An 18,828-nucleotide genomic window follows, 5' to 3' on the forward strand; every position below is an offset into this window, starting at 1 on the left:
ATACAGAAGAAAATGGGGAAAATGCACTAAAATATTGAATCAAGTGTTATAATCATTACTATCTTCTTTTTTCTATGTTTTTTCTTGAGGATAAATTACTTTTACAAGCAGAAAAAAGTAAATGATTTTTGAAAAGGATTCAAAGGAAAAATTAGGAAATAATTGTAAGAAAATAAAGTCCAGGCTGGGCGTGGTGGCTCACGCCTGTAATCCCCGCACTTTGGGAGGCCGAGGCAGGTGGATCACCTGAGGTCAGGAGTTCAAGACAAGCTTGGCCAACATGGAGAAACCCCACCTCTACTAAAAATACAAAAATTAGCCGGGTGCTTGTAATGGTGGCAGGTGCTTGTAATCCCAGCTACTCAGGAGGCTGAGGCATGAAAATCTCTTGAACCCAGGAGGTGGAGGTTGCAATGAGCCGAGATTGCACCACTGCACTCCAGCCTGGGCGACAAGAGCGAAATTCCATCTCAAAAAAAGAAAGAAAGAAAGAAAGAAAAGTCCAAAGTCTATAAACTCGCTTGGCCTCTCAGTTCCTTTTTGAACTCAGTGTCCAGGAACAGCCATGATTCCAAAAGCATCCACAAGTTCTGAACTTCAACTCAGGGCCTATTGATTGTCCTCTGTGAGGCATTTTAAAGCCCCTCTTGAGTCTCAGGGTGGGTCAAGATTAAGGGCAAAGATATTGCGTGGACACAGGAGGAAGCTTTTTGGGTCATGGAGGAAGAAAATAAGGTCTTTCCCACATGTGGTTCTCTCTTTAGCCCCTCTCCCTTCCACAGGCTCAGAGAGCCAACACAGACCTGCTCCTCTGTGGGGAGGGAGCTGATGATCTCATTCTCTTGGGCTGCCCCATCACTGAGTGTGGAGGGCTGGGCCCATGGTACTCAGACCTGAGGCCGCTGGCCATACAGCCTTGGCACCCAGGCATAACCCTCAGGTTCTTGTTCACTTCCTCTTTCTGGATGGCTTGCTTTTCTCTGGCACCAGTACCCCATGGTAAGAGTAATATATGCTGAGGGGAAACGCAGATGCAGGCTTCTGAAGAAAAAGGAAAGAAAGCCCTCTACCTGCCTGATTTTAGGCCCTAGGCTACCTCTAGCCCTGACAAAATTAATTTTCCAAGTAGTTCTGCTGCACATATGGTCAAAGCTTCCGTTTTACAGCATACATTTGCTTGGCTTTATCCTTTGTCCATGTGATTTTTTTCTCACAGGAGACTGGTGTTCACAGAAGACAGAATTTGGGGATGTGGGAGTCTGGTTTGGGACATGGTGCATTGGCCAGCATTTCCCTCTCAGTCACTTCCCATTTATCTTGCCCTTTCTTGGTGAACTCACTTGTTGCCTCCCACTTTAATACTCATCTGCATTGGGGTGTAATGATCTCAGAGTTGGGTTGAAGATTGACATTAACCCATTTAAAATAAGAAAATGGAAGCCAAGTTGGAAATATCTTAGTGGCAACAAAAAATGCTCTTCTTCTCCTGACAGTTTGAAGATAATTGGGAGTCTGACAGAACAATTAAAATTGAATTATTGTTTCTAATAGATTTTAAGCCCATTCTGCAGTGGAATTTCATGAACTAGCAAGAGGTAAGATTTTACTGTGAGGGTCTGTCTTCCTGATAGACTAGTTCACTCCTGAGATTAATACCATCACTCCACATAGCTCCAGCTGGCCGTGGCAACTCAATGGGTTGTGTCAATTTTGCCATGGCTCCGCTCTCCCTCTCTTCCATTTAATTTCTCTGAATACTACTTGGTTAGTTTTTGCATTACTTTAGAGGAACAATTTATCATTTAGATGGCCATCTTCCCAACAAACAACCAAATAAGAGTTATTGTTTCTTTAACTTTCTATTTATCCACACAAATGCATTAAAATATCTCAAATTCATCAGTCCTGGGTTATAATGCCTTGGTAGTTCTAATTTGAATTTTCTTTTTCACTTTGAACACTCAGGACACCATCTTCTTGTATTATACAAGAAAGGAGTGTACCTATCACACACAGGGGGAAAAATGCTCTTTTGGGTGCTAGGCCTCCTAATCCTCTGTGGTTTTCTGTGGACTCGTAAAGGAAAACTAAAGATTGAAGACATCACTGATAAGTACATTTTTATCACTGGATGTGACTCGGGCTTTGGAAACTTGGCAGCCAGAACTTTTGATAAAAAGGGATTTCATGTAATCGCTGCCTGTCTGACTGAATCAGGATCAACAGCTTTAAAGGCAGAAACCTCAGAGAGACTTCGTACTGTGCTTCTGGATGTGACCGACCCAGAGAATGTCAAGAGGACTGCCCAGTGGGTGAAGAACCAAGTTGGGGAAAAAGGTGAGAGACATGGAAGTGGGTAGGATGGGACAGGGATAGGGGATAGGGAGGTAACCAAAGCTAAATAAAACGTGCTCAAGTTTTAAATGGCCTTTCGAGAAAATGTTTCCTAAATACCGGCTGTGTACTTCTCTAATCTTAGGATAGCTTCTGAGTAGTTCCAAGTACAGGCTGTCTGTGTGCATGAGAAACACAGCCCAGAAGACCCTTGGGCCTAAATCTCAGTGGGTGAATTCAGGGCTGAGATGAAAGTATTGACTTTCCATGGTCTTCTCCTGTAAAGGGCTATTCTCCCCTGCCCCATATACAGCAAAGGAATTTAGACTAAAATGTACAGGAGAATATGGGGGCAATTCCCAAATTGCCATCTGGATACCTGGCACCCACTTCTCCCTGCAAAATGATTCTAAAGCTCACACATTTTCAATGGGCAAGGTTGAAAATGGCCTGAGAATTTGAGTATGAGTGTCTTACATAGTTAAGGTAGAGTAGCGAGCCTTTGAATGTCCATTCTGCAATAGATTCTGCTATGGTGACTGTATTCTGAACTAGAAGAATTTTTATTGGCTTTGAATGAAGTGTGAAACATTCTCATGGATTAAGATGTTAGGATTCACAAAGGAAAAAACAAATGTTTGCGATTTTTTTTTTGGTACATCTTGATCATGTAGCTGAGACTCTGAAGCTCAAAAGCAATGATTTGATAAGGCTTCGATTTTTAACACTTGAATTCCAACACCTTTAAAAATACTAAATGTTTCCCATTTTAAACAAGCCAAGTGAATGACTGAATTCTTAACCAAAAATAAATGTGAAGTAGATTGATATCACTCTTTGTCCATACAGAACATTATATAAATATTCTCTGGCCTTAATATCTAGCCAGGCAGGAAAAATAGATCAATTTGTTCTCACTCATAGGTGGAAATTGAACAATGAGAACACATGGACACAGGAAGGGGAACATCACACACCGGGGCCTGTTGTGGGGTGGGGGGAGGGGGGAGGGATAGCATTAGGAGATATATCTAACGTTAAATGACGTGTTAATGGGTGCAGCACACCAACATGGCACATGTATACATATGCAACAAACTGCATGTTGTGCACATGTACCCTAAAACTTAAAGTATAATAAGAAAAATAGATCAATTTACTCTACATCTGAGATTAAAAAGCAGAAAGACTCACTCACAGAGTTTCAGTATTTGACATTCAGAACCAGAAATAGAGTAACAGTGAGAACTTGAACTATTTCAGTTTAGCCTCCCACCCTCTCTGCTATCACTTCCCAAAACTGCGAAGTATTTCAGAGTAGGAAAATGACTTCAAGGAGGAAATGGCACCATTGTGCAAAGCAGGGGCTGTATTTTCATCAAAGGTGGCAAATAAGTACTATCTTACCACACCTCTTTTCCTTCCTCTCTGTTCTAGGTCTCTGGGGTCTGATCAATAATGCTGGTGTTCCCGGCGTGCTGGCTCCCACTGACTGGCTGACACTAGAGGACTACAGAGAACCTATTGAAGTGAACCTGTTTGGACTCATCAGTGTGACACTAAACATGCTTCCTTTGGTCAAGAAAGCTCAAGGGAGAGTTATTAATGTCTCCAGTGTTGGAGGTCGCCTTGCAATCGTTGGAGGGGGCTATACTCCATCCAAATATGCAGTGGAAGGTTTCAATGACAGCTTAAGGTAAATCAAATTAATCAACTTATTAGGAAACAATAGCTGCAAACGTTTACTGAATGCTTATGTACAAGACATCCTATTTAGTACCTTTCAAAAAGTCTACCATATTTATCTCTAATTTTTGTGGGTACATAGTAGGTATATACATTTATGGTTATATGAGATATTTTGATACAAGTATACAATGCATAGTAATTACATCAAGGTAAGTGGAGTATCCATCACCTCAAGCATTTATCCTTTCTTTGTGTTACAAAAAATCCAATTATACTCTTTTAGTTATTTTTAAATCTATGATAAATTGTTGACTGTAGTCACCCTGTTGTGCTATCAAATACTAGATCTTATTCATTCCATCTAGTTATATTTCTATATTTCTGTACCCCCTAACCATTCCCTCTCACCCCCACTACCCTCTCAAGCATCTAGTAACAATCTCTCTACTTTCTGTCTCCATGAGTTTGTTTTAATTTTTAGCTCTCACAAATAAGTGAGAACATGGGAACTTCGTTTTTCTGTGCCTGGCTTGTTTTACTTAACATAATGACCACCAGTTCCATCCACGTTGTTGCAAATGACAGGATCTCATTCTTTTTTATGGCTCAATAGTACTCCATTGTATATATATACTGCATTTTCCTTATTCATTTTTCTATTGATGGACATTTAGGTTGCTTCCAAATTTTAGCTGCTGTGAACAGTGCTACAACGAACATGATAGTGTAGATATCTCTTTGATATGTTTATTTCCTTTCTTTTGGGTATATACCCAGCAGCGGTATTGCTGGATCATATGGTAGCTCAATTTTTAGTTTTTTGAGAAACCTCCAAACTGTTTTCCATAGTGGTTGTACTAATTTACATTCCCACCAATAGTGTACGAGGATTCCCTTTTCTCACATCATCATCAGCATTTGTTATTGCCTGTCTTTTGTACATATGCCATTTTAACTGGGGTAAGGTAATATTTTGTTGTACTTTTGATTTGCATTTTTCTGATGATCAATGATGTTGAGCACCTTTCATATACCTATTTTCCACTTGTATGTCTTTTCAGAAATATCTACTCAGATCTTTTGCCCATTATAAATTGGATTATTAGACTTTTCCCCATAGAGTTAAGTTCCTTATATATTCTGATTTTTAATTCCTTGTCAGATGGGTAGCTTTCAAATATTTTCTCCCATTCTATGTGTTGTCTTTTCACTTTTTTTATTGTTTCCTTTGCTGTGCAGAAGCTTTTCAAATTGATGTAATCCCATTTGTCCATTTTTGCTTTAGTTGCCTGTGTTTGTGGCATATTACTCAAGAAATCTTTGCCCAGCTAATTGTCCTGGAGAGTTTCTCCAATGTTTTCTTGTAGTAGTTTCATAGTTTGAGGTCTTAGATTTAAGTCTTTAATCCATTTTGATATGATTTTTGTATATGGTAAGAGATTTTGTATATGCACAAGAGATTCTTCTGCATGTGGACATCCAGTTTTCCTAGCATCATTTATTGAAAAGACTATCCTTTCCCCAATACATGTTCTTGACACCTTTGTCAAAAACGAATCATTGTAGATGTATGGATTTGTTTCTGGGTTCTCTGTCCTGTTCCATTGGTCTATGTGTCCATTTTTATACCAGTACCATGCTGTTTTGTTTACTATAGCTTTATAGAAAATTTGAAGTCATGTAATGTGATTCCTCCAGTTTTGTTGTTTTTGTCCAGGGTGTCTTTGGCTACTCTGGGTCTTTTGCGTTTCTATATAAATTTTAGGATTGTTTTTTCTATTTCTGTAAAGAATGTCATTGGTATTTTGATAGGAATTGCATTGAATCTGTAGATTGCTATCGGTATTGTGCACATTTTAATAATACTGATTCTTCCAATCCATGAACATGGAATACCTTTCCACTTTTTGTATCCTCTTCAATTTCTTTTATCAATGTTTTATAGTTTTTATTGCAGAGAGCTCTCATTTCTTTAAGTTAACTCCTAGGCATTTTATTTTATTTTTAACTTGTAAATGGAATTAATTCCTTGATTTCTTTTTTGGATTGTTTGCTCTTGGCATACAGAAATTGTTTGCTGTTGGCAATAGAAATCTTTTTTGGATTGTTTGCTGTTAGCTACTGATTTTTGTATGTTGATTTTGTATCCTGCAACTTTACTGAATTTATTTGTTCTAATAGTTTTTATGTGTGTGGAGTCTTTAGGTTTTTCCAAATATAAGATCATATCATCTGCAAACAAGGATAATTTGACTTCTTCCTTTCCAAATTGGGTTGGAGCTCCATTGTATGTTATTTGTTTTTGAGGAATCTCCAAACAAATATTGCTGCTTTTAAGATCCTTTCTTTATACTTGACCTTTGGGAGCTTGATTAATAAATGCCTTGAGGTAGTCTTCTTTGGGTTAAATCTGCTTAGTGTTCTATAACTTTCTTGTACTTGGATATTGGTGTCTTCCTCTAGGTTTGGGAAGTTCTCTGTTGAATGAACTTTCTACCCCATCTCTCTCTCTCTCTACCTCCTCTATAAAGCCAGTAACTCAGATTTGCCCTTTTGAGGCTATTTTTTAGATTCTGCAGCTATGCCTCATTCTTTTTTTTTTTCTTTTGTCTCCTCTGACTGTGTGTTTTCAAATAGCCTGTCTTCAAGCTTACTAATTTTTTTATTTTGCTTGATCAATTCTGCTGGTAAGAGACTGACTCATTCTTTATTATGTGAATTGCATTTTTCAACTCCAGGATTCCTGCTTGATTCTTTTTAATTATTTGTCTCGTTGTCAAATTTATCTGATAGGATTCTGAATTCCTTCTTTGTGTTATCTTGAATTTCACTGAGTTTCCTCAAAACAGCTATTTTGAATTCTCTGTCTGAAAGGTCTCATGTCTCTTTCTCACCAGGATTGGTCTCTTGTGTCTTATTTCATTCATTTGGTGAGGTCCTGTTTTTCTGGGTGGTCTTGATGCTTGTGGATTTTTTTTTTTATGTCTGTGCATTGAAGAGTTAGGTATTTATTGCAGTCTTCACAGTCTGGGCTTGTTTGTACTCATCCTTCTGGGGAAGTCTTTCCAGGTATTTGAAGGGACTTGGCTGTTGTGATCTAACTTTTTAGTTCCTGAAGCCATATCTTCATTAGGGGGCACCCCAAGCCCAGTAAGACTGTGCCTCTTGTAGGCTCATAGAGGTACCACCTTGATGGTCTTGGATAAGATCCAGAAGAATTATCTGGTTTACCAGGAAAAGACTCTTGTTCTCTTCCCTTACTTTCTCCCAAACAAGTGGAGCTTCTGCCTATATACTGAGCTGCCTAGAGCTGGTGGAAGAGTGACACAAGCACTCCTGACCACCATCATTGGGACTGCACTGAGTCAGACCCAAGGCCCTCTGTAATATTGCCTGGCTACTGCCTATGTTTACTCAAAGCCCTGAGGCTCTACAATTAGCAGGTGGTGAAGCCAGCCAATAAGACTTGTGTCCTTCCCTTCGGGGTGGCAAGTTCTCCCTACCCTTGGGTGAGGTGTCCAGAGATGCCATGTGGAAGCCAGGGGCTGGAGTCAGAAACCTTAGGAATCTACCTGGTACTCTATTCTACTGTGGTTGAGCCAGCATCCAAACCACAATACAAAGTCTTTCCCACTTTTCCCTCCCCTTTTCACAAGCAGAGGAGTCTCTCACCATAGCTACTACCACCTCAGGCCTGCGGGAAGTATTGCCTGGCTATGACCAATGTTTACTCAAAGCCCAAGGGCTCTTCAATCAGCTTGTGGTGAATGTTGTTAGGGTTGAGACTCTCATTTCAGGGCACTGGGCTCCCCTCTGGCCCAGGATAGGTTGAGAAATGCCATCTAAGAGCCAAGGCCTGGAATTGGAGACGCTAAGTGCCCACTTGGTGCTCTACCCCATTGTAGTCAAACCAAGCTGGCACCTAAGCTGCAAGACAACATCTCCTTTACGCTTCCGTCTCCTTTTCTGAAGCACAAGGAGTCTCCCCCTATAGCCATCATAGCTGGGAATGTCCTAGGTCACACCTGAGGCCAGCATGTTTCTGAGTCTCACCCAAGGCCCATGGTGAGTACCTTGGGTATTGCTCCTGATTTTTCAGGGCCCAAGGGCTCTTTAGTCAGCAGGTAATGAATTTTGCTAGGACTAATTTCTTCCCTTCAAGGCAGTGGGTTTCCTTCTGGCTCAGGACAAGTCTAGAAATGTTGTCCAGGAGGTAGGGCCTGGAATAGGGGCCTCAGAACTCTACCTGGTGCCCTATCCTACTGTGGCTAAGCTGTTATCCAAGTCACAAGACAAAGTCCTCTTTATTCTCCCCTTACCTCTCCTCAAGCAGAGGGAAGGAGTCTCTCCAAGAGCTGTGGGCTGTGCTGTCTGGGGCTGGGGGAGGGGTGGCACAAGCACTCTCCTGGCTGCCCAAGCTGGCATCTTACTAGGTTGCTTGCCCCCCAAGTCCACTGTCTCCGAGCACAGCACCAGGACTTGCCCAGGAATTGCAATCCTTGTGACCTGGACTGCCTTTGAAGTTTATTTAGAACCCCACAGCACGTTAGCCCACACTGTTGAGGCTTGCTGGCACTCAGGTTCCAACTACTGAAATGGGCAATTCCTCCTCCGGCTAGGGCTGGTTTGAATGCTCCCTCTATGGGTGCTGGCTGAGTTCTGCCTGGTGTTGCTTTCCACTGTGACAGGGCAGCACTGAGTTCCAACGCAAAGTCCCACAATCACTGCGCTCTCCCTCCCACCCCAAGTACGCAGATTCTGCCTCCATGCCACACAGTTACTGCTGGTCTGTGGAGGAGGAGTAGCATCAACAATTCAAGACTGTCTTTCCTACCCTCTTCAGGGCCTCTCTCAGTGATATGAAGTTAAAGTGATATAAAGTTAAAGTGATATAAAGTTAGGGACTGTGATCACTCATCCGATTTTTGGTTTTATGAAGGTTTTTTTGCGTGAATAGTTGTTTAATTTGGTGTTCCTGTGGGGAGGATGATCAATGAAGGCTTCTATTTGGCCATCGTGCTCCACCTCTACCCTATTTAGTACTTTAAGTTATTCCCAGTGTATAGATGATGCCACTAAAACTAAAAGAGTTTAATTAATTTGCGCAAGGTCACCAAGCTGGTAAGTGGCAGAACTGAGATTTGAACCCAAGTTTAACTCCTTTTTACTTTTTGCCTTAATACATGATGCTCAGAGTGGCAGCGAATTTATATTCAACTGGTCAGTTTGTCAGATATTTAGGGAATCATACAGAGAGGCTAGATCAGAATAGGCTTCTCCATTGGTTTACTGTCAGTTGCAGACACAACAGTACCATCCTATTTAAACCTTCAGTAGAAAACCATTAGTTCTTAAATAGCTTCTCCAAGCATGCTGTCCAAGCTTTATAGCTTCATTCCGTGGGAGAGACTGGGGGAAGTGTGCTTAATCCATCTTACCTGGAACCAGAACTTATCACCATCAGTTCAAATTCCCTAAAGTACAAGTGGTTCTTTCAGTCAAGATTCTGGCAGGAAATGGTGGCACATCAAAACTGGGTAAAAGGCACAGAGTATGCTTAAAGGACTTATAAACATGTGTGAGGTATCTACTGAAATCTCAAAGGATACAATCTAGGGGCTAATGACAGTAGGGGTATTTCTCTTCAGAGGACTGAAGGGACAAGGAGACAGGGCAGTTTCCAGAACCTGGAGACGCAGAGGCTGTTGTCTTCAGTTAAGGGATAAAAATAACCAGTGTTGACACCACAGGAGGATAACTACTCTGACCCCCTCACCTCTTTCCTGATCCCCCACTGGCACTTTCAATAGACTGAACTCAACAGAAGCCAGAGTATACTTAGTGCAGGTAAGATTCCCAGGATATGGTGCAGACAGAGGGTGGAGGAAAGGACTAGAGAAGCAAGCGGAAGATATTCAGCTGAGTGGTGCCACAATAGGCAAGTGAGAAGACAAAGTTAGTTATAGTTTTTCCTTTGATTCATCCATTTATTTATTTGACTATTATTTGTTGAAGGCATATTTTAGAGTTTATGATCTATACCATGGACCTAGGTTTAGTTTACTAATAAAAGGTTAAAATTACTCCTCTGAAATTAATAAAGATAGAGCAACTTCATTTTGCCATTTGATCAGGTTGCCAAGTTTGATTCTCCTAGGAAATAAGCACAAAAATATTGGAACAATTCTTCCAAAAAACTAATGTGCATTTGAATCACCTGGGGATCTTTTCAAAATGCAGATTTTGATTAAGTGGATCTGGAGAGGAGCCTGAGACCCTGCATTTCTAACAAGCTCCAGGTGCTGCCCATGGTTCAGGGATCACACTTTGAGTAGCAAGGTCATAAAAAACCTCCATTGGTCTCTTTGGTTGACCTTTGGTTCCACTCTACAACCAGCAGTATCATAATAAAATTGTAGTATATGTAATTAGAGATTTACTCACTTTTAAAAAAGATTTCAACTGAAGGGTTTGTGAGCTTTGCCATGCAGGTATGCCATGCCTAATAGTAGTCAATAAAGAGTATTTTTCTTAAATGAATCATGGAACTAGTATTTTAAATGGTGTTATGTAGGTGCGCCACAATCCAGTGTCAGCGTCACAATTTCTATATATAGGAGGGTTTAGGGGCAGCAGTCCATTTGAGAGAGGGTTGGGGCTCCTTAAAACTGTATTTTCCCAGCATGCATACTGATTTAATACGGTTTTTACTTACCTGGTAAGCTTAGTTGGAGGGCGTAAGGCCACTTGTCCCTAGTACGTTGTTTTTATGAGTGGGTGGGGAGAAAAGTCTTCCTAAATAGCCTCTTGGCACTGCTACTTCCACAATCTAGAGGAAATTGGGCAACAGGTGAATAAAACAAAAGTAAGTTGGGAAATAATCTTTTTTAATTTTAGTACAAGTCACATACCTTTTGGAATATTTCAAGGTCAAGCTAACTGGCATTTTTAGTAAAATTTATTTCAAACTTTACAATAATAATGTTGCTAGAAAGCAGAACCTAAGAAAAAATAAATTACATTTTAAGTCCACTAATAGAGCTTTTAAAAAATCTTATGGTGAAGAGTTCTATAAAATGAATAAATACTTCCTTATATTATATATTCCTGGTAGGAAAATAAATCAAATTTAGGAAATGACTATTCATATACTGGTTTGCTGTACAGGTGGTCCCTGACTTGCAATGTTAAACATGACTTTTCAACTTTACAATGGTGTGAAAGTGAGATGCATGCATTATAAACTTTTCTTAGAATTTGGAATTTTGATCTTTTACCAGCAGCAATATGTACAATACTCTCTCGCGATGCTGTGCGGTGGCAGTAAACCCCAGCTCCCCGTCAGCCGTTGCAATCACAGGGCAAAGAACTGCTATGCTGCAGGGCACTGTGTGGCCAGATGATTTTGCCCCACTGTGGGCCAATGTAAGTGTCCTGAGGACGTTTAATGTAGGCTAGGCTAAGCCATGATGTTTGACAGGTTAGGTATATTAAATGCATTTTTTGACATAGGATATTTTCAACTTACAATGAGTTTATCAGGATGTGACCCCACCTGAAGTCATGGAACATCTGTATATTGGTTTGCTTTAAAGAAAGGGGCACCATGATTCCTGTAAAACCTTGATGCCTAGAGAATGAGTAGGCTTTTAGTTTTCTGCTGCAGCATGATATAAAATAAAATAAAATAAAATAAAATAAAATAAAACAAAACTTGCTCAACAGCATAGGGAGCAGGTTAGTCACATCAGGGATTATCGTATTGTGTCCTTCAGCACATCCTCATTTGTGCTGCAATCTCCTTACGTTGCTAGAATGGAGGTGAACTTGTCCATCCAGGCTATCATTAGTTGATTTCACCATAAGGTGGTTTAAGTACTGATAAGAAACCTGTTCATAACCTGGATGTCCACTTAGTCAATGATGAGAGCGTGGAGAACACTCTAGGAAGAACAACAGTGGACTGGGGGTGGTGTCCACCCAGATCCCTTTCCTGTCCTGCCGTTAACTAGTCCTCACTTCACCACTCTGAACCTCAGTTTCCTCACTTGCAAAATGAAAGGGAGAGAGAATAAGATATTTCTTTCAAATGCACCCAAATCTGTGATTCCATGAAAAGATTCGTGAGAAAATAGTCACTCAAATAGCAAATATTTTCTAAACAAACCCGGATTAAACATCTTCAATGGGTTCTTTTCACAGACGGGACATGAAAGCTTTTGGTGTGCACGTCTCATGCATTGAACCAGGATTGTTCAAAACAAACTTGGCAGATCCAGTAAAGGTAATTGAAAAAAAACTCGCCATTTGGGAGCAGCTGTCTCCAGACATCAAACAACAATATGGAGAAGGTTACATTGAAAAAAGTGAGTTTCTGGGCGGTGCCAATGTCCTCTAGAATTCTTTGTCCTGAACAGCATGAAGGAGATTCAAATACAGATGAAATAACAAGGTTCTGAGTAATACCCCAATAAGGATCTTAACCATGGATCAGGGATCTCCTATTAATTTCAGTGTCATCTCTTGCTTCTGTTTATAAACATTTACTGAGCAATTACAAACTGCCAAGTTATCTGCTAAGTGTCTTATGAATTATGTTATTTACTCCTCAAAAACTATTAGAGTAACGAGCAGAGGTTTGAGAAAGTGAAATGTCCTGCTCAAGATTACACAACACCTCCTAGTCATGCCTGGACCTGAGCCCAGGAAGGCAAGTCGAGCCACGGTCTTCACCTTTGCCATACCTCCTCTTTTCCTCAAGCACCAGCTGTACACTTGGCATTAAGGATTTATGGTGGTTACAAAAGATGGAAAAGGTTCAGCCTCTGACCTTTAGTTTACAATCTAGCTGACAACAAGAAGTAACCAAGCGAGAATGTAAAACAATGAAACAATGTAGCACACAATAAAATTAATCCTTTACTTCTTAGGTGTAATCTAACAGCCCAGAAATGGTGCTAGATGGTGTGGTTTCTAATTCCCCAGGGAATTTAGACCAGGAAAAGAGCATTGCTGGTTAAGCCCTAATGGGGCAGGTCAGGTTTGAATAAGAGGAAAGGACAGGAAATAATTACTTGGGTGGAAACTTTCTGGAGCAGGAACACATGGAGGAGAAGATGGAAGACACCAGGAGCCTTCCTGGTCAAGAGATTGAGTCAGAGATGGGAGAATAATAATAAAGATGACATAATGACGACTAACAAATAGTAAATATTTACTATGTACTTGTCACCATTCTAAGTGCTTTACATGGACACTCATTTAAAATCCCCCAAAAAACTCTATTATCGTCTTCATTTTATAGAAATAGAGGCATAGAGAATAACCTACCAAAATTGTACCACCAGTAAGTGGAAGAGCTAGATTTGGACCCAGGCAGCCTGACCCTGCCATTTATGCTTGGCCATGGCACTATAATGTGAACAAGGCATTAAGGACTTTGGTTACACTCCTGTTATCAGGCCTTCCCCTCCGCCACAAACTTCTTGGGTCGGTTAAAGTTTACTTGATATTCCTCAAGTACTCACTGACCTCCTGCTTTGAGTTGAGCAGGGTTCCACCTAACTATGGGTAGTTCTTTCCCTCCAAACTGTGCTCAGGCCTCTTGATCAGTGGACTTGGTAAGACTGTCAACTGTGGCAAGGTTCATGGTCAGGAGTTTTCAAGGCAGAGCCGAAAGCCAAGTCAGACCCACCTGGAGAGGTTTTTAAAATGACTGACTCCTCCAACCACCATTACCCCAAACACACACACACACACACACACATGCACACACACAGAGGTACACACATTATCTATATATCAACTGAAATGTCTGGTCTTACAAACATCTTAGTGCTGACATGTCACTATAGGTTTAGAGCCACTGCCATCAAATACTCTACTTTTCAGTTCCTGACTCTGAAGGTTCTATGTAGGTTCCATCTAAGATGGAACTTAATACTTCAGAAACAAAACCCCTCATTTAAAAGAGCTTTCTCTGTTTGATATTGATACCGATACTTTTTAAATGCCTTTGAATATATCACTGACTTCCATCTCCAATTATTTTTGGCTTGGTTCCTGGTTCATGTGTTCTGTCTCAGAAATACCAAAAGGCATTGAGCTCAGTTTTACACTGGTTGTTCTCACTAGAGTTTTCAAGTCAGGACTTGGAGATCAGCCAAAGTCACGGTCCCAAAGTAGACCACAAATTGAAGGTCATCTTTTCTTAATTTCCCAAGCTGGGATAGTAGGAGTTTAAAATAGCCACTAAGACTTATTAGGTTCTTTGAACAACTTGTGGCCAGTGGGACTTGAAGTTGAAAGAAAGATCTAACATCATAGACTTTCCCTTGAGAAGACACAGCTCAGGTATGGTTTAAAAGTATGTGAGAATCATATGATAGCTCTACTTTGAATTTGGGGGGGAAATCTCTATGCCATTTTCCATAATGACTGTAGTAATTTACATTCTCACAAACAGTATGCAAGAGGTTTTCTCCATGCCCTTATCAATACTTGTTATCTTTTGTCTTTTGATAGTAGCCATTCTAACAAATGTGAGGTGATATCTCATTTTGGTTTTAATTTGCATTTCCCTGATGATTAGTGGTGACAAACATTTTTTTCATATACCTGTTGGCCATTTGTATCTTCTTTTGAGAAAAGTCTGTTCAGATTCTCTTCCCATTTTTAATCAGGTTATTTCTTTTCTTGCTGTTGAGTTTCTTATACATTTTGGATATTAACTGTGCCTAAGATATAAAGTTTGCAAATATTTTTTTCCCATTCTGTATGTTTTCTCTTCACTCTTTCAACTGTTTCCTTTGCTGTGCAGAAGCTTTTTAGCTGGATACAGTCCCACTTATCTAGTTTTGCTGTTGTTTAGCTTTGTGTTTTTGGGGTCATATCCAAAGAAATCATTGTCCAGACCAATGTCAAGAAGTATTTCCTTTATGTTTTCTTCTAGTAGTTTTTTTTTTTTAATGGAGAAGAGGTCACACTATGGTGCCCAGGATGGTCTTGAACTCCCTGGGATCAAGTGATCTTCCCACCTCAGCCTCCCAAAGTGCTGTAATTACAGGTGTAAGCCACCATGCCAGGCCTCTTTTGGCAGTTTTATAATTTCAGGTCTTATGTTTAAGTCTTCAATTCATTTTAAGTTGATTTTTTTATATGGTGTAAGATTCAGTTTCATTCTTCTTCATGTGGATATACTGTTTTCCCAATACCATGTATTGAAAAGACTGGGGTTTTAAACCACCACTAATCCCTTGTAAAATCCCTGCCTCTCTAAAGGTATCTTCGCTCATTATTCAAACATCTCATTTGCATGAGAACTGGGATCCTTTTAGCTTCCTGAGTCAGTACATTTGGGGATGATTCTCTCTTTATTTACAGATTATAGAAGCCTATACAAGTATACAAGTGCACAATTACATCCACACATGCATGCACATACATGCACATACATGCACAAGCACATGTGCAACCCACATTTTCTCTAGACACATAATCCCCTAAAACAAATTAGAAATCAAACATACAACTTTCTAGGCTTAGGGGCCTCATGGGCTTTATGAAGTATCGTTTCCTCATTGCTCTAAAGCACTGAGGGATCAAAGTTTGATCCCTGGACCAGCAGCATCAGCATCATCTGGAAATTTGTTAGAAATGCTCATTCTTGGGCCCCACCTCATACCTCAGTCAGAAACTCTGGAGGTGGAACCGAGAAACCTGGGTTTTAATGAGCTCTCTAGAAGAATCTGCTGCCAACCCAATCTTGAGAGCTGCTGGTCTAAAGAAAGCATTGCAATATCATTTTCTGAGGAATAGATAGTAAATCCTCAAAATGAGCCTCAATTATAATGGACAATTCAGAATAAATCCCCTTGTATCCATCCTCCCCTTTGCACCCTAGACTTCCACTCTGCTTTCCCCTTCTACCAAAGAGTAAATGTGCTTTTGTCTCTTTTTAGGTCTAGACAAACTGAAAGGCAATAAATCCTATGTGAACATGGACCTCTCTCCGGTGGTAGAGTGCATGGACCACGCTCTAACAAGTCTCTTCCCTAAGACTCATTATGCCGCTGGAAAAGATGCCAAAATTTTCTGGATACCTCTGTCTCACATGCCAGCAGCTTTGCAAGACTTTTTATTGTTGAAACAGAAAGCAGAGCTGGCTAATCCCAAGGCAGTGTGACTCAGCTAACCACAAATGTCTCCTCCAGGCTATGAAATTGGCCGATTTCAAGAACACATCTCCTTTTCAACCCCATTCCTTATCTGCTCCAACCTGGACTCATTTAGATCGTGCTTATTTGGATTGCAAAAGGGAGTCCCACCATCGCTGGTGGTATCCCAGGGTACCTGCTCAAGTTTTCTTTGAAAAGGAGGGCTGGAATGGTACATCACATAGGCAAGTCCTGCCCTGTATTTAGGCTTTGCCTGCTTGGTGTGATGTAAGGGAAATTGAAAGACTTGCTCATTCAAAATGATCTTTACCGTGGCCTGCCCCATGCTTATGGTCCCCAGCATTTACAGTAACTTGTGAATGTTAAGTATCATCTCTTATCTAAATATTAAAAGATAAGTCAAACATTTTCATGAGTGGATAGACATGTTCTGTTACCTTGCTGAGGATGACTCTGAAGGACCAAAGCTCAGTTCTGATAAGCTTTGAAAAGGACAGGAAAAGGGAGGGTGATCAAGCATTGTGTGACACGGGTATAAGCTAAGGGCAGCAGTAAAACACTAGATAGAACTGCAAACAGAAGGAAAGAAAAAGATAGGAAAAGGAATAAGAGGACTGCAAAAAAAAGAATATATACCTAAATATATATATATGAAGAGAGACTCCCCAACACTCAGACAAGCCTTCCTAGAGGGAGCTATGGAGGTGAACATCCTGTTCAAGCCCCTAAGAACATTGATGCACACACTTTTCTGGTGGAAAGATGTAATGACATAGTAACTAATCATTCCAAAAGAAGAAAAATGTTACATTTGGTTAGTTTATTCTGATGATTGTAAAAGTAACAAGACCCAGACCATGTGGCACAACTTACACCTGAGATGGCTGGAAATCTTGCATTTGAAGGGTCTTTGAAGCCCCATGAAGATATAGAGCTAAATAAAAAGGCTCTCTTTAGTCTACAGTTACAGTGGGATTAGATCTGCATCTTGCTTATATTCATGTTTCTAACTTGAATAGACCCTGGGCCCACACCCCATCCAAAAGAAAGAGTTCCCTAAACAGACATTTCCCGATTCCAATAGCCAATACTGCTCGCAAAGGTTTGTAGACTATTTACAAGAAGAAGCCTGCAGTGGCAGAATGCAACATTTTTTGCATAATAATATGGTGTAAAGAGCCAGAGAAATTAGCTAATGCACATGTGCAAGTGTGCACGTGCACACACACACACACACACACAGGCATATACACACATGCTTAACATATTGCGAAGAAAGTCTGCCTGTAATCCCAGCAGGTCAAGGCAGAAGCATCGCTTGAGCCCAGGAGTTCAAAACCAGCTTGGGCAATATAGTGAAATCTTGTCTTTACAAAAACTAAAGAGTTAGCTTGGCATGGTAGCGTACATCTGTAGTCCCAGCAACTTGGGAGGCTGAGGCAGAGGATCACTTGAGCCAGGAGGTTGAGGCTGCATTGAGCTGTGATCATGCCACTGCACTCCAGCCTGGAAGACGGAGCAAGACCTTGTCTCAAAAAAAAAAAAAAAAAAAAAAAAAAAAGAAAAGAAAAGAAAAAATATTTAATATCTGCTGCTTGAAACCATGTCCGTTTGAAGGTATTAGTAATTCTATTCATTTTTAACCACCTTTCCAGAAATATCTGCTTATGAGGTAATTTTCTCCTTTCAAGTTTACAACATATTGGTGAGTGAAAAATCAAATTACAAATGGTGTCAATCCACTTAAATATACATTTCATAATTTTGAAGAACGATATACTCATCATTTTTGCATCAAAATGAAAAAAAAATCACAGCAAGAATGAGATGGAAGAATTCTCGGGCAAAGTTAGCTAACCTGCCTGCCTGTGAGGTCATCCCCATCTTGGACCTAGCCCCAGAGACAGCTCACTTGTAGATTTCTGGTTTCTTCTTGTTGCAGTTAACCACCCCGTAGTCTGTTCTTAGAGGTAAAGTTCACCAATGTTGTCTGCTGGGGCCCCTCCTCACCTTGAATTCACATCTTGGCTTCATTTCACTGCTTTAGAATTCTTGACAAGCTGCTCCCTGACTTTCCAGACCTCCCAGGGCTACCAAGATGTTTAGACTCTGAAGCAACTATCTTTGCCAAGCTTCTAACCATTTCAGTCATATTCTTGGGCCTACCTGATTGTGTTCTTTCTTTTGTTTTGCCTAGACCTGAGTTCTTTGTTCTTTCCTTCCAGTAGCTACAATTTGGTAACTCCCTGTTTCATCCAACTAAAAAATTCTCTCCTTAAAACAAATGTCACCATGTGTGATATTATTCCAAAATAATACCAAATATATTCACCTAAGCAATTTTTAAAGGTTTTTAAAATACATGAGAAGGTGGGGTGTTGGGGGCATAGAGGCATAAGTCTCTACAGAGGCACAAGACGTGTGGTAGGGAGAAAGGGAGGGACAAGGATATCAGACAGTCACTATATCAGGCATCTTGGGCATGGGTTCCTAGACTTCTCTCTATCTTACCATAATCACTTCTAATTCTCTGTTCTTTTGGGGGAAATACCTATCAAATTTTTATCTGTAAATATTTGAAGAGACATATTTTGACTACGATGGACATTCTTCTAAGTACTGGCCTATA

General features: G+C 40.3%; 1 protein-coding gene across 1 annotated transcript in view; it reads left to right on the forward strand.

The window, feature by feature from the left end:
* The window catches only part of DHRS9 (dehydrogenase/reductase 9), a 28,594-nt gene extending 10,235 nt beyond the window's left edge, over positions 1–18,359 (forward strand). Inside the window, exons 2-5 of the mRNA XM_024928038.4 lie at positions 1,966–2,337; positions 3,772–4,030; positions 12,226–12,389; positions 15,984–18,359. Coding sequence (XP_024783806.1) covers positions 2,025–2,337; positions 3,772–4,030; positions 12,226–12,389; positions 15,984–16,207 — 960 coding nt within the window. The 5' untranslated portion in view covers positions 1,966–2,024 and the 3' untranslated portion in view covers positions 16,208–18,359. The remainder of the gene's footprint in view (positions 1–1,965; positions 2,338–3,771; positions 4,031–12,225; positions 12,390–15,983) is intronic.
* Positions 18,360–18,828: the final 469 nt, after the last annotated feature.

Source organism: Pan paniscus, chromosome 13, assembly GCF_029289425.2.
Source record: "Pan paniscus chromosome 13, NHGRI_mPanPan1-v2.0_pri, whole genome shotgun sequence".
NCBI lineage: Eukaryota > Metazoa > Chordata > Mammalia > Primates > Hominidae > Pan > Pan paniscus.